The sequence below is a fragment of the Rhinatrema bivittatum genome, chromosome 4 (assembly GCF_901001135.1).
Source record: "Rhinatrema bivittatum chromosome 4, aRhiBiv1.1, whole genome shotgun sequence".
NCBI classification, from domain to species: domain Eukaryota; kingdom Metazoa; phylum Chordata; class Amphibia; order Gymnophiona; family Rhinatrematidae; genus Rhinatrema; species Rhinatrema bivittatum.
In genome coordinates this window covers 462,726,626-462,745,649 of record NC_042618.1, presented here as the reverse complement: position 1 = coordinate 462,745,649, position 19,024 = coordinate 462,726,626, and the positions used below count along the sequence as shown (strand labels likewise).

The following is a 19,024-nucleotide window of genomic DNA, read 5'->3' as shown; positions in this document are numbered from 1 at the left end:
TAAGTGAGTTTAAAAAGCGTATGAAAGGTCATTATGTATTTATCAGGGAAGCTCCTGGAAGAAAAGTTCATAAACTACTAGTAGGTACTACTATTAGCTTGAGAAAGCCACTGCTTATCCCTATTAGGGAAAGAATTGGACCTATTCTTTGGCATTTTAATGGAGTACTTTGACAATGGCCAAGCCAGGTCATGACAGGATGTTGGGCTTGGACCTTTGGTCTGTCCCCATGGCATTTATGCTCTCATGGAAGGTCATGCTTGAGATTAAAGTGGCTGTGGCAGTCTTTAGTGCATGAACACACAAGAGAAGGATGAATTGTGCCTTTCTGCAAACCAAGCCAGCTTTGAAAATCAAGAACTCATTCGCATGTACCAAACTAAAGGAAGTCACCCATTTTTTTTTTAGGGTGTCCTTTAAATGAGCATGCTGCTCCACCCCATTAATTCCTATATACTTTTACTTTTTGTTCCAACCCCAAACAGCTAAATCTTATGCTAATCATGCTAAACAACCCTACCTTTCAAGGGGGCATATTTATTGCAACAGAGGACCATATTTGTGTTTCTCAAGAGCCCTTGACAGCAGGTAAACTTTACTCCACCTCCAGCACAACTTTGTGTTGGGTACCCAGCCTGTGGGCACTTTCTTTCCTGCATCAGGCAGTAATAAACGTTTGTTTCATGCAATTTAAATGATTGGTGCTATCAGATATGCTTTGGTTAGAATGTGCATACAGACACTAATCTTACTGCTCAGAATCTAGCAGTGACAGCACCTCCAAAACAGGCATCCAGAGTAAGGCACTGTGCTTTATTGCATTGGCCTGTCAGAATAAAAACCCTAACATGCTCTGATGGTCCCTTCAGATTTACTACTTTTCCATTAGTTCCTGTACTTTGCTATTTTCCTTGCTTCCAGTGGGATGCTTTTCCCTCTCTCCACCACCTTATGAAAAACCATTTCCCTGTTACTCCTGAACCTAGCCAGGATCAGGGCCCTTTGGTGTACAGTAGTTACCAGCCTGTGCTCTGGCACACCATCTTCCCTTGCCTTCCTCCCCCGCATTCATCTATCCCTTTTCTCCTGTCACCTGCTGATTCAGCAAGCAGCAGGTTAGTGTGGCTTCATATTTGCTGGGTTCCCTTTAGTCAGAACTACACAAGGTTAGCAGGGAGCTGGAGACTGCCGTTTCAATTGCAGAGGGGAATACTGCAGCAAAAAAGTTCTCCAACCCCTCCTTCCCTGCTTGCAGGCCATAAATTAGAGGGGGAAAAGATACAGCTACAGTGCTTCCACTCTTACCAGGCTTGCTGTGGCACACTGGTTAGGAAACAGTTGCCTTTTGTACCTAAGATTTTTAAATTGCAAACTCCTATAGGGCAAACGTTTAAATCCTTACATCCTCATAGGCCTCCTCTGTCTATATCCATATCTTCTTCCTAGTATGCCTTTGGCTCTCACCTGTCTCATTGCACTGATTTTTGATCTGATAGCTCAAAATTGCTCAAATTTATCAAAGCAAGTGATAAAATCATGCTGAAAATTAACTGCACAAACTGACAAGGAAAAATATCCAAAGATCATGTGAAAAAAAAAATCATAAAAAATATATTCAGTTTTAAAAGAACAATGTCAAGTCTGTATGAGAAAACCTGAATAAAAACAAGACTTAACTTCTGAAAATACTAGGTTTTATTCACACCCCAGTGGTAAACAACCTTAATATGGTGACTAGGTTTTCCTTTGTAGATCACTGTCACATAAAATACAAAACCCATAGCATCAACAAGCAAACAGCTATGAATATTACACATGGTCTTGGTGGACATTTTTAGCCAAGTTTACTGATCTCTCAAGTAATCAAAATTCAAAGTGTGTCTCCTAGTTAAGTACAAGTCACTGCATTTCTAGAACAAAGTAATGAAGGCACAGCTAGTGCAAGCAGACAAACCCGTTCAATCTACTGGGCTGAAATACTTTGGTTGGTTCTTCAGGGAGGCGAATCTCTAAAATATTGGTCTCTGTTTTGATCATCTTCACAGCTGCTGTCTAATAGCTACATGACGAAAGACTTCACAAGAACAAACTATGTAGCAGTGAATTCAGAGTCATGCTTCTGGGGGAGTGGATCCCCCCACACATACAGGGATTTTCTGCCCACTAGATATATCCAGCAGAAAATCAGACTATACAAATGCTAGGTAGAATGAGCCTACTTTTTGAAGTGTTTCTTCAAATGCTTGATTTTATTTATATTGTCTTTAACAAAAAAATTTGTTTACTTTATTCTACCAAGAAATACAAAACATAAGGCTGTAAGTAACTAATAGTTGTATTTAGGCTATTACAGTGCAGGTAATCTTCAAGGCCACATACACTCTGCTCACTGCTGCTTGCACTCTGCTGGGTTTTGATCCTTCTGTAAAAATAAATATACAAGTTAGTTTTAAGATTTAAACAAAGCCTACAATTAATTTCCTGTAGTGACTACACCCAATGAACACCTTAAAATCCAATAAAAAGGGCAAGCATCAAAAGGTAGCTAACCACCAGAGCCAGAGTTAATGGCTTCTTATGCAAGGCATCCGACTCTGAAGATCAGTCAAGCCCATGCCTACTTTATCATAGTGCATAATTACACTGAACAGCATCTGAACTCCTCTTCCCCATAATAAACAGTAGGGTCCATCTTTATTTTGTTTTAACATTTCAGACCAAAAAGCATGAAAGCTTCACAGCCTTCCCCAAAAATCAAGTTACCATTATCTTTCACTTAAGCTGTGCTTCCCTGGCCACCTTAAATCAGCATCTGTACATCAAGGGAAAGAATACTCTTATCCTAAGGTGTGTGTTCTAGCCATCTTGTACCCAAACTAGGAGCCACCACCCCTAGCAAGGTCCTAAAACATCTTCAGTATATTCTTGTTGAATGAAGTCCACCTTAGTGGCACCTCTTTTTCTGAGCTTTGTCTATGGCCCAAGATCTGACAAGCCCCACCCAACTGTGTAACCTAGGATCCTAACTTTCCCTAAACACTAACCAATGCACAAAACCCAGGCTCATCGGCATGCCCTGAATCTATACTTCTCCCCCACACAATGCTGCATTTAAAGATACAGATTTTATTTGCATTTAAGCAGGTGCAGAGATTATACTTTAGACTAAACACTCAGCTATTTTGGAGCTACACTTCAGACAATGAGAAGTCCACGAGTGTGCTGCTTCTCTACATCAATTTATTCATCTCTTGCAGGCTACTAGTACTCAGTTTAAAAAAAAAACAAAACTAAACCATGAGACCAGACATCTGCAGTCTATTTTCTAGAGCAGTGGTCCCCAAACCTGTCCTGGAGGGCCACCAGCCAGTCGGGTTTTTGGGATATCCTCAATGAATATGCATGAGAAAATTTGCATGTTATGGAGGCAGTGCATGCAAATTTTCTCTCATGCATATTCATTGAGGATATCCCAAAAACCCGACTGGCTGGTGGCCCTCCAGGACAGGTTTGGGGTCCACTGTTCTAGAGTTAAGCAGGACATGTTACAAGGACAAATCTGCCATGCTGCAGTATCCTGAACACTACTCACTGCATAATGGTTAACATCTCACAATCTGACCCTGCTTTCCCACACAGATAGAAACTAATTTTGGTATTCTGCTACTGATAGGACTGTGTGCATGAGCTCTGAAAACTCTTGCAATAGATTAATGTTGCTGCAAAACTGTTACTACTAAGGGGTCAATTACAAGTGTTACCTATTCAGGGGAATTCTACAGCTTCCATTTTATAAGGTCACAACTAAAATGTATTTAACCTTGCTGTGGCAGTGTTTGTAGGAGGAAAGACTCCATATTTGAAAGTTACTAGAAAACTTTGACATATCAGTGTGTCATGTTGCTCTGTTCATTGGCCAAGATTTTTGGAAACTGAAGTTTGCACCCATAAATAGAACTGCTGTTTTACAGTTAGATGTGCAGACAGCAGTGAAGAATTGTCATGCTTGCTGGATCTAACTCAAAGAAGCTGCATACAAAGCACAATCCATGGAGCAGTCAGGTTACAGTTAAAAGCCTGGTATTAAGAGTGACCAGACACTTCTCACCTTAGGATCGTACTCTGGATCATTTTCTTCATCTGCTTCCTCTTCCCCTTCCTAGTAAAACAATCAAAGCATTTTATCAGATAGGCAGAAGCAATATTTAGACAGGTCCCAATCCCACTCAAACCTGGCATTTCACTTGGAGAAAAAAAAAGGGCTCAATGCTCTGGAAAATAAAGTTTGCTTTCCATAAGTTACATTTTTTGTAGATAGGATGAATTAGCCATTACATATGGGTGGCATCCAGCTGCACCACTGGACTCATTTCCAAGCTAGCAGAACTTTAAGCTGAACATGTGCTGAAGTTCTAATGTGGGAGTTGCCTCATGAGTCTCCTCAAGTCCATAGCAGAGCTAGTCTAGCTATGCAGTCTAATGCTCCAGGGAGGCAGGTGCCTAATTCATCCTGCTATCTATTGAAAATACTGCATATGGTAAGCAAACTTGCTTTTTCTGGTTGATAAGGGTTGCAGTGAAGTAATTACTTAGTAAGCAACCTGGCTCTCTAGGGAGAGGACTACTGTGAAACCAGTCTTTGCAAAAATGCTTGTCCAGATGTTATCAAGACAGTAATGAGTCAAAGATATGAATAGAAAATCAAGTTGCAGCTTTGCAGATATCTTCAATAGATACTTTTCGAAGATGTGCAACAGCAGCAGCTATGATTCTCATTTGATGAGCTTTCAGGGAGCTTTGGATGATCTGCAGTTCTGCTAAGGTGTAGCAGTGATGAATGCACTCAGCCAGCCAGACAAGGTAAGCTTGGCAGCCACTATTCCTGGTCAATTGGGATCATGAGGCAAACAGTCGATGCTGCAGAGTTAGTTTCTTGCAACAAGAAGGTCCTTTTGCAGTCAAGTATGCAAGGCTTTTTTGCCCTCATGCACATGAGGCCTAGGATATAAAGGTAGATACTACCATGGATCGATTGATAAATGCCGAGCAGACCTTTAGGAGAATACAGAGAGCCACACTTGTGGAAGAACTGCATGGATGGAGGAAAGTCGACAAGAGCTTGGAGCTTACCAACTCTCTAGCTGAAGTCACTGCAACAGACCACCATTTTCCATGTCAAGAATTTGAGAAGAGGACACCAATGGTTCAAAAGGAGGCTTGATTAGTTGGGAGAGAATACATTTGAGTCCTAGGAGCAGGTGGTTTTTGTATTGGGTGTTAGACATGCCACGAGCCTTTCATGAAGTGAGAAAAATTAGAGTTTGCTGAGTATGGTAAGCTGCTACAGTGCGGAGGTGCACCTATACAGAGTGGCAAGACCTGAATCTGAAAGGTGGAACAGATTTCAGGCGATGCTTAGGCTTGCAGGAAAAGGAGTCCAAAGCATTGACACTATTTGGAGTACTTATATAGAAACACAAATGACGGAAGAAGACCGAACGGCCCATCCAGTCCGCCCAGCAAGCTTTCATAATTATTTTTCTTACTTATCTGTTACTCTGACCGCTGAGCTCATGGTCCTTATTGGTAACTTTTTGGTTCTAATTTCCTTCCACCCCTGCTACTGATGTAGAGAGCAGTGCTGGAGCTGCATAAAAGTAAAGTATCAAGCCTAATTGCTTAAGGGTAGTAACCGCCACAATAAGCAAGCTACTCCCACGCTTGTTTACCCAGCCTATGTAATTTAGCCCTTGTTGGTTGTCTTAATATAAATCCTCTTTTCTTCATTCCCCCGTCATTGAGCTGCTCTGTATATGTATTCATAGTGAAGTATCAGGCTTAATTGGTTTGGGGGTAGTAACTGCCACAACAAGCAAGCTACTCCCACACTTATTTGTGAATGCAAATCCTTTGTCCCACATTTCCTCTTGCCACTGAAGCATAGAGCAATGTTGGAGTTGCATAACTGTGTATGTTTATTGAATAAGGGTATTAGTCACCAGGTAGTAGCCATCATTCCCGCAAGCCATCCCCATGCCTCTTCTCTTCATTCACATCCTCTAGACTTTATGGATCCAGAGTGTTTCCCACACCCCTTTGAAATCCTTCAGTTTTAGTCTTTAGGGCATTCCAGGCATCCACCACCCTTCTCTGTGAATAAATACTTCCTGACATTGTTTCTGAGTCTTCCTCCCTGGAGTTTTAAATAGTGACCCCTGGTTCTGCTGATTTTTTTGCAACAGAAAAGGTATGCCGTTGACTTTGGATCATTAAAACTTTAAGTATCTAAAGGTCTGTATCATATCACCCCTTTCCTCCAGGGTATAAATATTTAGATTCTTCAATCTCTCCTCAAAGCATTTGATGAAGACCATACACCTTTTTGGTTGCCCTTCTCTGGACCGCCTCCATCCTGTCTGTCCCTTCGGAGATACGGTCTTCAGTACTGAGCACAGTACTCCAGGTAAGATCTCACCAAGGACCTGTACAAGGGGATAATCACTTCCCTTTTCTTACTTTATATTCTTCTCTATGCAGCCCAGCATTCTTCTGACTTTAGCTATCACCTTGTCACATTGGTTCGCCATCAGATCGTTAGACACTATCAGCCCAACGAATCTCTCCTGTTCCATGCCATTTGAAGGCATAATTCTTTAGTGAAATGTTTCCTAGAGGAGATGTTCATAATTTCCACAGGGAAGCTAAGATCCTCAAGCACTCAACATCCAAGCTGAGAGGTTGAGGCCTGAAAAAGGTTAGGATGGTACAATGTGCTGTGTTCTTATGTCAGTGCAGGATCTGTTCCCAGATGTATAGGATTAATGGAAAGTTGTATGAGATGCATCCCAGATCTGCCTGGGCCACATGAAGCTATGAGAATTAGACAAGTGTGGTCCTGAAGAACTTTCTGCACTGCTCTAGTGATAATCAGCAACTGTGGAAAAACAGATATGAAGCTGTGTCCCCAGTCAAGGAGGAAAGTCTTCAGCTGACTTGTAAAACTGAACAAGATTAATTTGGTTTTGTGTTCTATGAGGGCAAATCCATTGATGGTAGACCCCCATATGCTAAAGAGTTCAGCAGCCACTGACTGCTGTAAAGACCAATCTGGTTGAAACAGCTGATCTACCAGCATGTGGATCAACTGCCTGGCACTTAAGAGGCCTGAAGAGCAGCATGTGTCTATCCAGTGTCATTTTTAAGGCCTCTTGGCAGAGGCCATGATCCTGCTCCTCCTTGCTTACAGATGTAAAACATGGCAACCTGTTCAAACATGGTGTTTGAATCAAGATGCTCTGTCCCTGAAGATGTGAAGACTGATAATGTATCTGACTGCTTTCAGTTCTAGGATGATCTAATAGTTCTCTTGAACAGTCCAGGGACCTTGTGTTCAAAGAGTTCAGATATGCGTTCTCCATCCTTTAGTGGGGACATGTGTGATAATTACTTTGTAACGAAGCAAAGAAGGGCTCCTTTGAAAACTTGTGTAGCCAGTACTATAACTTATTTCATAGGAAAAGAATAGTGGAAACTATTCTAAAGATCAAAATCGTAGAGCATAAAGACATGGTTTAATGGAACAGTCAACATGGATTTACCCAAGGGAAGTCCTGCCTAACAAATCTGCTTCATTTTTTTGAAGGGGTTAAACATGAGGACAAAGGTGAACCGGTAGATGTGTATTTGGATTTCCAGAAGGCTTTTGACAAAGTCCCTCATGAGAGGCTTCTAAGAAAACATTGCCTCCTATCCCATGACTTTAGCTTTCGTGGATTACAAACTTGTTAAAAGACAGGAAACAGTAGGATTAAATGGTCAGTTATATATATATATATATATCCTTTCCAGATCTGTGCTGTGCTGTGGCAGGCAAAAAAGCAAACAATGTTAGGAATTATTAGGAAGGGTTGTTAAAAACAGAAAGTGTCAATGCCTCTGTATTGCTTCATGGTGAGACCACACCTTGATTACTGTGTACAATTCTGGTTACCACATCTCAAAAAAAGATATAGTTGTGATGGAGAACATACAGAGAAGGGCAACCAAAATGATAAAGGGGATGGAACAATTCCCCTATGAGGAAAGGCTGAAGAGGTTAGGGCTGTTCAGCTTGGGGAAGAGACAGCTGAGGGGGGATATGAGAGGTCTTGAACATCAGTTATTTACACTTCTGGATAATAGGACTAGGGGGCACTCCATGAAGTTAGCAAGTAGCACATTTAAGACTAATTGAGAAAATTGTCACTCAGTGCACAATTAAGCTCTGGAATTTGCTGCCAGAGGATGTGGTTAGTGTAGTTAGGGTAGCTGGGTTCAAAAAAGGTTTGGATAAGTTCTTGGAGGAGAAGACCATTAACTATCAATCAAGTTGACTTAGGGAATGGCCTCTGCTATTACTAGCATCTGTAGCATGGGATCTTCTTGGTGTTTGGGTACTTGCCAGGTTTGGCCTCTGTTGGAAACAGGATGCTGGGCTTGATGGATCCTTAGTCTGACCCAGCATGGCAATTTATGTTCTTAACCTTGACAAATTTCTGCTGAATTGCTGAGGTCTCCAATTTGTTGAACCAGGAAGCCTCTATTGAAGACCAGTAACCCTGAGCTACCATCTGCATGCAATGAGCCCTCCCAGCCTGTTAGGCTTGCATCTGTCATCAGTACAATCCAGGCAGGCAACACAGACTCTCTGGAGAAGATACCATCCACCAGCAGAATATTCCACCGACTATAATCCTGTGACTAAGGAAACCATCTCAACAGAACAGAAGAGTGTCCTGCAGAAGTCTCATATGGGCTCTGGCCCAAGGAACAAGTTCCAACGTCACAGCCGAGAACTTGCAGTGTGCTCCCAAGCATTAGTTTTTATGGTGCTTCTCATGCAGGAAAATAAAATTTCAATGTCTCATCTCATTGGTTGGATAACTTTGAAAACATCAGGCTGTCTGGTATTAGGTCAGAAGAGATCATGTCCTTGCAGCATCATATGCTTGTTTACTTCTTTCCATGTTGTAAAAGGGGTGGTAGAAAGGCTCTACATATGAAGCCTTTCCTAATTGGATGCTCCATATATAGGATACATATGATTCTTATTATAACAGCTCTGCAGTTTTCAATCAGCCAATATCTGGCAATGAGTGCAGCTCCAGGCTCTGTTCCAATTATAGATAACTGCCAAGTTTCATGAAGTTTTAGGTTTGCTTACCAGTAAGTTCACTACAGCAAGCTTTGCTTTTTTTAGTTTATTGCAAAATATTCTTTCCAGCAGAAGCCCCCAAATGCTGAACAGTCTCTGGGCCTTCCTTATTGTTTGGTTAATATATATTTAAAATGTTCCTTTTATCCATATGAGAAGTTAGTTGCAAGAACATGTTTTGAGCTTTAAAATGTTCATTACTCCATGCTGTGGCAAAACAGGGGTTTTACATGTTTTGTAGTTTTTCTGCCCTTAACACTTAACATAAGAACATGCCATACTGGGTCAGACCAAGGGTCCATCAAGCCCAGCATCCTGTTTCCAACAGTGGCCAATCCAGGTCACAAGAACCTGGCAAGTACCCAAAAACTCAGTCTATTCCACGTTACTGATGCTAGTAATAGCAGTGGCTATTTTCTAAGTCAATTTAATTAATAGCAGGTAATGAACTTCTCCAAGAACTTATCCATTTTTTTTTTTAAGCACAGCTATACTTACTGCACTAACCACATCCTCTGGCAACAAATTCCAGAGTTTGTGCGTTGAGTAAAAAAGAACTTTCTCCGATTAGTTTTATGTGCCCCATGCTAACTTCATGGAGTGCCCCCTAGTCTATTATCTGAAAGAGTAAATAACCGATTCACATCTACCTGCTCTAGACCTCATGATTTTAAACACCTATCATATCCCCCCTCAGCCATCTTTTCTCCAAGCTGAAGAGTCCTAACCTCTTTAGCCTTTCCTCATAGGGGAGCTGTTTCATTCCTCTTATAATTTTGGTCACCCTTCTCTGTACCTGCTCCATCACAATTATCTTTGATATGTGGTGACCAGAATTGTACACAGTATTCAAGGTGCGGTCTCACCATGGAGCAATAGAGGCATTATGACATTTTCAGTTTTATTCACCATTCCCTAATTCCCAACATTTTGTATGCTTTGACTGCTGCAGCACATTGAACCAACTATTTCAATATTATCCACTAGGACACCTAGATCTTTCTTGGATGGGTGCACCTAATATGAAAGCTAACATTGTGTAACTATAGCACTTTTCTCCAAAGAGCTCATTTCCTGTGTTGGCCTGCAGGTATGTTTGACCTCTGCCTGTAGTTCAAGTGGAGACTTTGTATGCTGCCTTGACTGAAAAGTGGCTTTGATCAGCATACACATCCCAGCAGCCCTGAGTGCATGTGACAAACACCCTGCAATGCCACTGGCCAGAAAGCTAACTTAATACTGTGTGCACTGATTGGCCCTGGAGACAGAACTCACCCTGAGAGTTCTGAATTCTCCAGTCTCAGCTGGGAGTGCAGAGGGAGCAGATCTCTGCACAAAGGCCCTGTTCAGCTCCTGTGGACAACCTTTTCCTGACCTCCCCAGGCACTAACTAGGCAGTGAAAAGTGTTCATTAAGTTTTACAGTTTAATCCCCATTTTACCTGTTTACAGTTTAAGTTTTATACATTCACTGTTTAAGCTTTTTATTAAGAAAAAGCTTAAGTTAGCTTTTTATCCTGGTATTGTGTATATTTGGTCTGTGGGTCTATTTCTAGGAACTGTGTGACCCTTGGTTGTGAGAGCTCAGTGTCCCTAGAAACCACTGAGGATAGCTTGCGGGCAGGGAACTAGCCCAGAAGAAAGCAGGAACCCAGTTGGCAGGTAGGAGGTTGCCAATGTAGAAGTACATGTGCAAGCAGACCTGTGTAGTGGCTGGCAGGACCCTCCAAGTGGCCACAGGGTTACCGTGAGGATATTAGGTGGTGCTGTGGCATTACATGACATGCATTCTAAGAGAATATGTGATGGACCAAAATAAGTGTCCATATGAGAAGTCTGTATGATAGGAAAGTTAGCCAGGACATTCTTCAGGAGCTTATCCTATCTACTAATCTATATGTAGTTTTTGCCCTGCGCCCCCCAGCACTAACAGCACACAACCAGTCATCCAGATAGGCATTCTGGTCATCCCTTTGTGCTGCCACAATGACCATGACCTTGGTTGCGACCCGAGGAGCTGTCATACGCCTGAAATGCAATGCCTGAAACTGAAAAACATCCTGCAGAATGCGAAATGGAGAAAACTGATCATCCAGTCAGGCTGGTATGTGGAAGTAGGCCTCTGACAAATCTAAAGAGCACAGGTACCCTTTCCTCACTGCTATGATTACAGACCAAAATGTTATCATCAGAAAATGGGTGACATCTATTCACCCCTTCGAGATCTAGGATCAGACTGAAGGTTCCACCCTTTTTGGGCACCACAAAGTAGACTGAGAAAGAGGCAGGCACTGGGACCACCACCCACAACAGCTGTAGCTTTTGAATTCTCAAACTGCCCACTGCTTGACCGGGGAGGCAGAGGGAGAATCAAGGTGTTTGGAACCAGATGCTGCAGTAGAGGATGTGTGCGCACAAGCCAAGGGCTTATCTTCCCTGCTTCACACCAGATGCCACTGGCGTGCAAGGAGGGCAGCATGCAACAAGCTGTGGGCCAACTGGACTGGAGGAAGTCTAAGATACAGTGGGCAGGGGGGAGAGGGTTCAGTACCTGGAGTGGAAAGGGAAATATTGGGAGGAACTGAAGGAGAATGGAGTGCAGTACATATGAATTCCAGGGACTCACTGGATTTCAACTAATTTTGTGAAAAAGCAAACATCTAACCAACCCCCCCAAAGTCCTTGGGTATGACCTCCAGAGTATGTGCGTTCAATAAGTTTGACAAAAAATATACCAATTAGCATCTTCATTCCGTGCAAATACTAGGACCCAACATTAAGTGTAATGTAAGTACCACTGAAAATATAATCCTACCTCATCATCTGCCTCCTCCCCCTCTTCATCATACTGAAAAGAGATTACAGATTTAAAGTTACACAGTAACCTGCAAAGAGGAGTGTAACTGCAAATATTTCTAACATATGACGACTTCATGAGCAGTTCACAGCTAGATCACATGCAACATCCTTTACCTAACCTGATTTAATGGTTATATTCCACCCTGTGCAGCTTGTTGCTTACCTAACCAGAATGTAAGGCATGTGTGGTTTCCGAGAAGCTATTTTGCTCATGCACTTTAATTTGGAGATTATGATTTTTAAACAGCAAGTGCCCAGGAAGCAGCTGCACATGTGGAGCCCATTGTTAGTGATCACATTTCACTCAAGTCCAACAGCCATTTCATAAAATCTCACAGGATGTGTTTTATTTACATAAAATGTGTAGGCTAAAATTACACTTGGTATGGATTTTTCTATGATGGATGTGATATGGTCAACCATATACACAAAACATTTTCACTCTATAGCCCTACCCAATTACACAAGTGCTCACTCATACAATGTAACAGAAAAGTTTGAGAAATTCAACACAAGGATACAAACATTTTCTAATCTCCCAAAACACTTCCAATATTAGAGTTTTGCTAAATGCCCAGACACCTATAGATTTCTTCTTAGCTGCCTTAATCACTACTCTATATGGGGGACTAAGTTAACTGAGTAACATGTTCATAATATTGTATATTCTCCAGTCACTCCATCTTTGCTATCAATTGGGCCGATACAGTAAAATTCACGGGAGAGCCGGCGCTCCAAGGCGAGCACCCGCTCTCCCAACGTGTGTCCAGGCCACTCTGAGCGTGTGATCCAGTATGCTAATGAGGGCCCACGGTAAGAGGAGCAGCAGCTGCCAGCGGGTTTCACAGCCAACGCTCAATTTTACCGGTGTTCTCGAACCCACTGACAGCCATGGGTTCGGAAAACAGACGCCAGCATAATTGAGCTTTCAACCCGCGGGCTGCCAGCTGATTTAAGGGTTTGTTTTTTTTAATTTGATTTTTTTTAAATTGGGGCCTCTGACTTAATATCTCTGAGATATTAAGTCTGAGGGTGTACAGAAAAGCAGTTTTTTCTGCTTTTCTGTAACTTTCCTGGTGCTGGCAGAAATTAATGCCAGCCTTTGGGCAGCTGTTAATTTCTGAAAGTAAAATGTGCAGCTTGGCTGCACATTTTACTTTCTGTATCGCTCGGGAATAACTAATAGGGCCATCAACATGCATTTGCATGTTGCAGGCGCTATTCGTTTGAGGGGTTGGCTGCGCGTTTGACGTGTTATTACCCCTTACTGTATAAAGGGTAAAAATAGCACGTCAAACACGTGGCCAATCTCGGGCTGTGCGCTCTGCCAGAGCGCACTGTACCAGCCTGAGAGTTTGAACACTTTCTAATCATTTACCATCAAAAGTGATTACATAGGGCACTTCAAAATCTCAGTCTGGTTTAGATCTTATAGAAAGAAGATTCTGTAAACACCGCTAGCCTAAATGTTTTGCTGGCAAAGCTTCTTCAGGGGCTCAGTAATTTAACCAAAATCTCCTGCAGTGTTAAGATTTTACACAAAACAGAATGCAAGCACCACCTTCATTCTTGAATACCACCCCATTGTTAAATAAGCAACTTACTATTTCAGAGAAAAGCTGGTAGTCTAATCATAGGAAAAAGTCACCCACCATTTTGCAATCCAAAGACTGCCATCCCCATAAGAATCTTGCATAACAATGAGAAATTAGAGTGCACCAATCCCAACACAGCATTCTAAATCTAAGATGTAATTTGCTGAACATAAGACTCAATTATAAAAATACCCCCCATTCAATTTTACTATAATCCCACCAGAGACAATATCAGTTTAAAAATCCAATTTTTGATCCCAGTAGCTGAAAAAAAAAATAAAGCCTATCCACATTACCACCATATTTCGTTACAGGGAACAGTTATGGGGGCCACTGTGGCCCCTGATATTGCTTGTACATCGCATTTGAAGACCGGTTTGTGTATTCTTCTTTATTTTGGGGTCAGATAGGTTTGTGGCTGTGATTCACAGATGGCATTTGTATTTGGTGTTCTGAAAATGAGTTAAGATTTTTTTTATGTTGAATTACTATTTATTTTAACATGTTTTGTATATTGTATATTCGGTTTTGCCATCATAACGGTTTACATTAGGAGACCATTAGCATTTTAATTTGAAGATAAAGTTGGGTAGCATTGGGGGGTAATAGGGGGTTAGATTATATAGGGAAAAGTTCTTAGATGTCTGGTTTTAGTAGTCCATCATAAGTTGATAGGATGGTGTCTGTTTTCTTTGGAGTTGTCTGGTTGGGAGTATGTTGGTGTTGATAGTTAAGATCTTCTGAAAAAGCTCTGGTAAAAAGCCAGGTTTAATTTTTTTGAAAGTTTTGGTGTCAACTTGAGTTCTTAGATTTAGGGTTAAGGTTCCATAAAGATGGGCTGGCGATGGATATAGCTCTCTCTCGGGTTGATACTAGGTGCGTGATTTTTGTGTGAGGAAGTTTAAGGAGGCTTTTATTCATTGAGTGAAGATTCCTTTTTGGAGCATGTAGTTCAATGTGTTCAGTTAGCCAATGGTTTTGTTGTCCTGTGATTAATTTGTGGAGGATTGATAAAATTCTACTCTGTATTTAATTGGGAGCCAGTGCAAGGATATGAGAGTAGGTGTAGTAAATGTGTTCTTGTTTCTTGGTTCCTGAAAGAATCCTGGTGGCTGTGTTCTGGAGTATTTGTAGTGGGCATATGGTGGTAAAAGGGAGGCCGAGGGGTAGGGAGTTGCAGTAGTCCAGGTTTGCAGATAGTAATAGATGCAGAACTATTCAAGTCATTTTGAGTGAGGAAGGGTTTGAGACATCCGAGTGTCAATTTGTGATAACCTTCTTTGGATTTAATTTGTTATATGGGTTTTTATCCTAATCTCACTTACCTGTTTAACAAAGAGTGGCTCAGACATGCAAGTTCACAATCATAGCTTTTTTATAACTTTATATATTAAGCAAACTAATAGAAATAATCAGTTTTTATACACCACATGATAAACAATATTCCGATTGCAGCATATCTGTTAGATCGTGCAGGAATTTAAATTGAAAGCGAGAGGAATATGTGATTGGTTTTTACAGCTGGGCTATCCTTCCGGTTTAATCCAGAAGGCACATAAGTGTACAAAAAAGATCGCAATTAAAATATGCAAACAAAAGAGGGAAGTGTCAGATTGTATAGTATTACCTACATTCCAGACATGTTTCTCAGATAATTTGGAAGAGTTAGCTTTTGATTCTAGCTTTGTCACCTTTTCCCCCCCATACAATCTCTTTGCTTTTAAAAGAGCTTGAAACTTTAGACACACATTGGTATGGTCTCATTTTTCAGAATGTAGGTCTACTCAAGAGATAGGAGGCAAAGTTATGGCCATTGTAATGTATGTTCTCTATCATTAATTGTAAGTGTTCCTGGATGCAACGTAAGTTTTATCCTTTGCGAACTCTTACATCTTGTTTAACACCGCAGGCGGTCTATGTGATCATTTCCCTTGTAATATATATTATGTGGGGAAACTATGTGATCTGTCAAGACTAGAATTAGAGCATTGTAGTAGGGTTGAAGCCCTGTGACCTTCATTGGGCAGAGGATAATATTCACGATTTCAGATTTGTGGTTATAAGTAATTCTGAAACATGATAGTAATGTGGATTGTTTCTTGCTGCAACAAGAACAAAAATGGATTTTTGAATTGGTATCCTGTATCCGGAGGGATTAAATAGGGTGTATTTGTGATTGGAATACTGTGTTGGGATTGGTGGGTTTGCATTCCTCATTGAGCTATGACTTATGGGGATAGCAGCCTTTGGACTGCAAAATGATGGGTGACTTTTTCCTATGATTAGGCTACCAGCTTTTCTCTGAAATAGTAAGTTGCTTATTTAACAATGGGGTGGTATTCTTTAAGAATGGAAAGTGTTTTTTGTATTTGTGCATTTTAGATGTTTTAAATATTTTTACTTTCAACGATAACACTGCAGGGGGTTTTGGTTAGATTACAGAGCCCGTGAAGCAGTTTTGCTAGTGAAACATGCTGAACTAGCAGTGTTTACAGAATGTTTTCTATAAACCCTGCATCAAATTTGATATTTTGAAGTATCCTTTGTAATAGTTATCACTTTTAACTGTTAAGTGATTTGAGAAAAAAAAAAGTGTTCCAATATTGAGTGATGATGGAATGACAACGAAATTGAAGAGAATATATTATGGACATGTTACTCTGTTAATCACTACTCTATATGCCGGGGAACTAAGTTAAGGCAGCTAAGAAAAATCTATAGATATCTTTGGACATTTAGTGAAATACTGAAAGTTATTTTTGGACATGTAAACTTTGTAACTTTGCTGTTTTGAGTTTCTCAAAATGTTTGATATACTGTATGAGAAAGTGCTTTTTTGTATACTGATTGGGTGTGGCTACAGATTTAAGGTAAAAAAAAAGTGTACATGGTTTGTATGATGTGGATGTGTTTAATTGGTATCTGTGATATATTAGGTAGCCAATAAGTAATATTTTTGATCTAAGGATTTTGTAAAAAAAGGTTTCATAAAATTATGATGCTTTAGAAAGAAGTGTGATTTATTAAATTCTGTACCATACATATCAATTTGGTGGATACTCTGATGTATGGCGATTTCTGTTTGAGGCTAAGTTACCAAGTCATAACTAGAGATGTTAAGCAGCCAACTTAAGATGTATTGCATTATCCTACAAGCTTGATGTGGACATCAGAAAGCAGTGAAGAACTATATTCCAATTCATTCCAAGTATGTAAAAACAGTGTGGCTCTCTAATACCAGCATTCAAGACCATGAACTTGAAGCTCAGTCAACAAGATTCATTTGGATTTTCCAGGAAGGTGCGGCAGCTCAAATTCACAACAAAGGGTTGACACAGCAAGCTGCAGCAGTCTCCTAGGAAAATGGAAGTATTCATAGCAGCTGCAAAATAGTTTTGACAGGCCCTCTCTTTCTCTGCCACTATAGCAGAAGCATTCCTTACATCATCATCATCATCTTCAATAGCCTCTCCCGTGAAGTACAACACTGATCGGGGGACTATACGCTCTCGGAGGAAGTGTCCGATTTCAAAGTCTGCTGCCAGGATTGCCTCTGCATCATCATCCTGAAGGGGAGGTTAAAACAATTACACAAAAGTATTTGTAAGTTACCATATACAGATGTAAGTATCATAAGCATCACTTGCATTCAGTGAAGAATGTAACTGTTCCATTCCAGAAACACTCCTTAAAAGAAAAAAAAAAGTCTACTTTTGTCTCTGGCGACTGTTTTCAATGTACTTTCAGTTGCTCATAGCTTGCCCTTAAATAGTTTTAATTATGCCAAAGCAGCCCAACCACTCCTGTTCATACTTAAAATGGGGAAGTGGCAGAAATGCTCTGCTACTGAATACAAACAGGTGACATGTCCATTTCTTCAATTCTGTCTTTTTATAATGCAATAGCAAAAGCTTCTGTAGGTATGGGAGTAAGGCTACTTTAACTACAACGCCAAGTTCCCCCCTGCCCCCCCCCAACACTCCAGAAATTCTTGCCCCAAAGTGGAACTTGCCCTACTCATTAGAGGCCTCTGCTGCTAGGAGATGTATACTAGATTAGCTAGGTGGGTGGAGGGGGACCGCCTTACTCTACCCTTCTGGCACGCAGATGTTAGACCTTATTGACTGCGTACAAGTCGTGGTGTCTGGGACTGAGGGCAAACGGACTAAAAGATTTCCAGCTATACGGTGGCTGTTTGTGCAGAGACTGCCCCCCGTTTGGTACAAGCCAGATTTCAGGGTCTTCGTGGGAACAATCCTGTAACCTTGTCATCCTGATTCCTATTGCTGGACCCCTTAGTGACCAGGTTGTTATTGCAAACTACCTGTCCTAATCCTGGTTTTTTTGGTATTCTGTGAGTCTGTTCCGGGTTGGGGAGGAGACCTGCTATGCGCACTGGCATTACCCACCCTTCGGTATGGATAGGGGGGCCCACTGTGAGTGTGGGAATGTTGAATTTGTACTGCTGAAAGTTGGCTCCTTATGTCTGTTAGTTTTGTACCATTAATTTTAGAGGTAAAGGATATTGAAAAAACCTCCAGAAATTAGATATTCTACATATTGTCAAAAGACAATTTAAAATAAATGCTGCTGTTTCTCAGTTAAAATGCTATATACTCAAAAAGGGGGCACAATTAACGTACTGAAATTCTATTTTGAACCATGCCTGCAACATTCAGCTTACAGAGATGAAGTTTACATTGCTGTTTCAGGACCAGAAAGACTGCAGGGTTTGAGCAGACTAAGCGTCACTTAGAATATTTGATTTCCCGCTCCACCGTATGGTATTGGGGTGATTTTAGCACAGTGAGAGAGGGGCATGCCTTTTTCAAGCTTCAGCCAATTGATATGGTTCTGAGATTTAAGAAATTAAAGCATTAAAATGTATTTAATAGCAAACACTTAACTCCATGAATAAATTCAGGAATTTCTCTCATTACCATAGACTGCGATAAGGTACCTGAAAAACCCAAATGTTTACCAAAAAGATATACAGACGGGGGTCTGTGGTAGACTTGCTAGACACTTACCAACTCACCACTTTCAGGAACTGTAACAAAAAGAAAAAAAAAAACACAACATTAACACTTATTAGGAAGCAAAAAGTTGCAACATTTAAACAGAAAAAAAATCTTAATATTCACCTTCTGGAGGGTTAAAGAAGTTGAAAAAGGAATCGTTCGGGACTGTTTTTATAACTGTTCTAACTGTGCCACGGCCCTTGTGTTTCTGCTTCTTTTTGATGGTTTTTAAAGTGACGTTCTTTCCTTTTTTCCAGTCTATCTGGCACCTGCAAGGAAAGACTAAAAGCTCTGAGGGTTGATTTCGGCTTCTACAAGGAAAGAGTAGTTAAAAATAAGTCCACAGCAGCCTCTGGT

At 40.9% G+C, this 19,024-nt stretch overlaps 1 protein-coding gene across 1 annotated transcript in view; it reads right to left on the bottom strand.

The window, feature by feature from the left end:
- Positions 1-1,677: 1,677 nt before the first annotated feature.
- Positions 1,678-19,024, bottom strand: part of NAP1L1 (nucleosome assembly protein 1 like 1) — an 81,027-nt gene continuing 63,680 nt past the window's right edge. The window contains 6 exon segments of the mRNA XM_029597147.1: positions 1,678-2,422; positions 4,109-4,159; positions 12,008-12,040; positions 17,090-17,212; positions 18,677-18,696; positions 18,791-18,936. Of these exon segments, the coding sequence (XP_029453007.1) occupies positions 2,387-2,422; positions 4,109-4,159; positions 12,008-12,040; positions 17,090-17,212; positions 18,677-18,696; positions 18,791-18,936 (409 nt within the window). The 3' untranslated portion in view covers positions 1,678-2,386.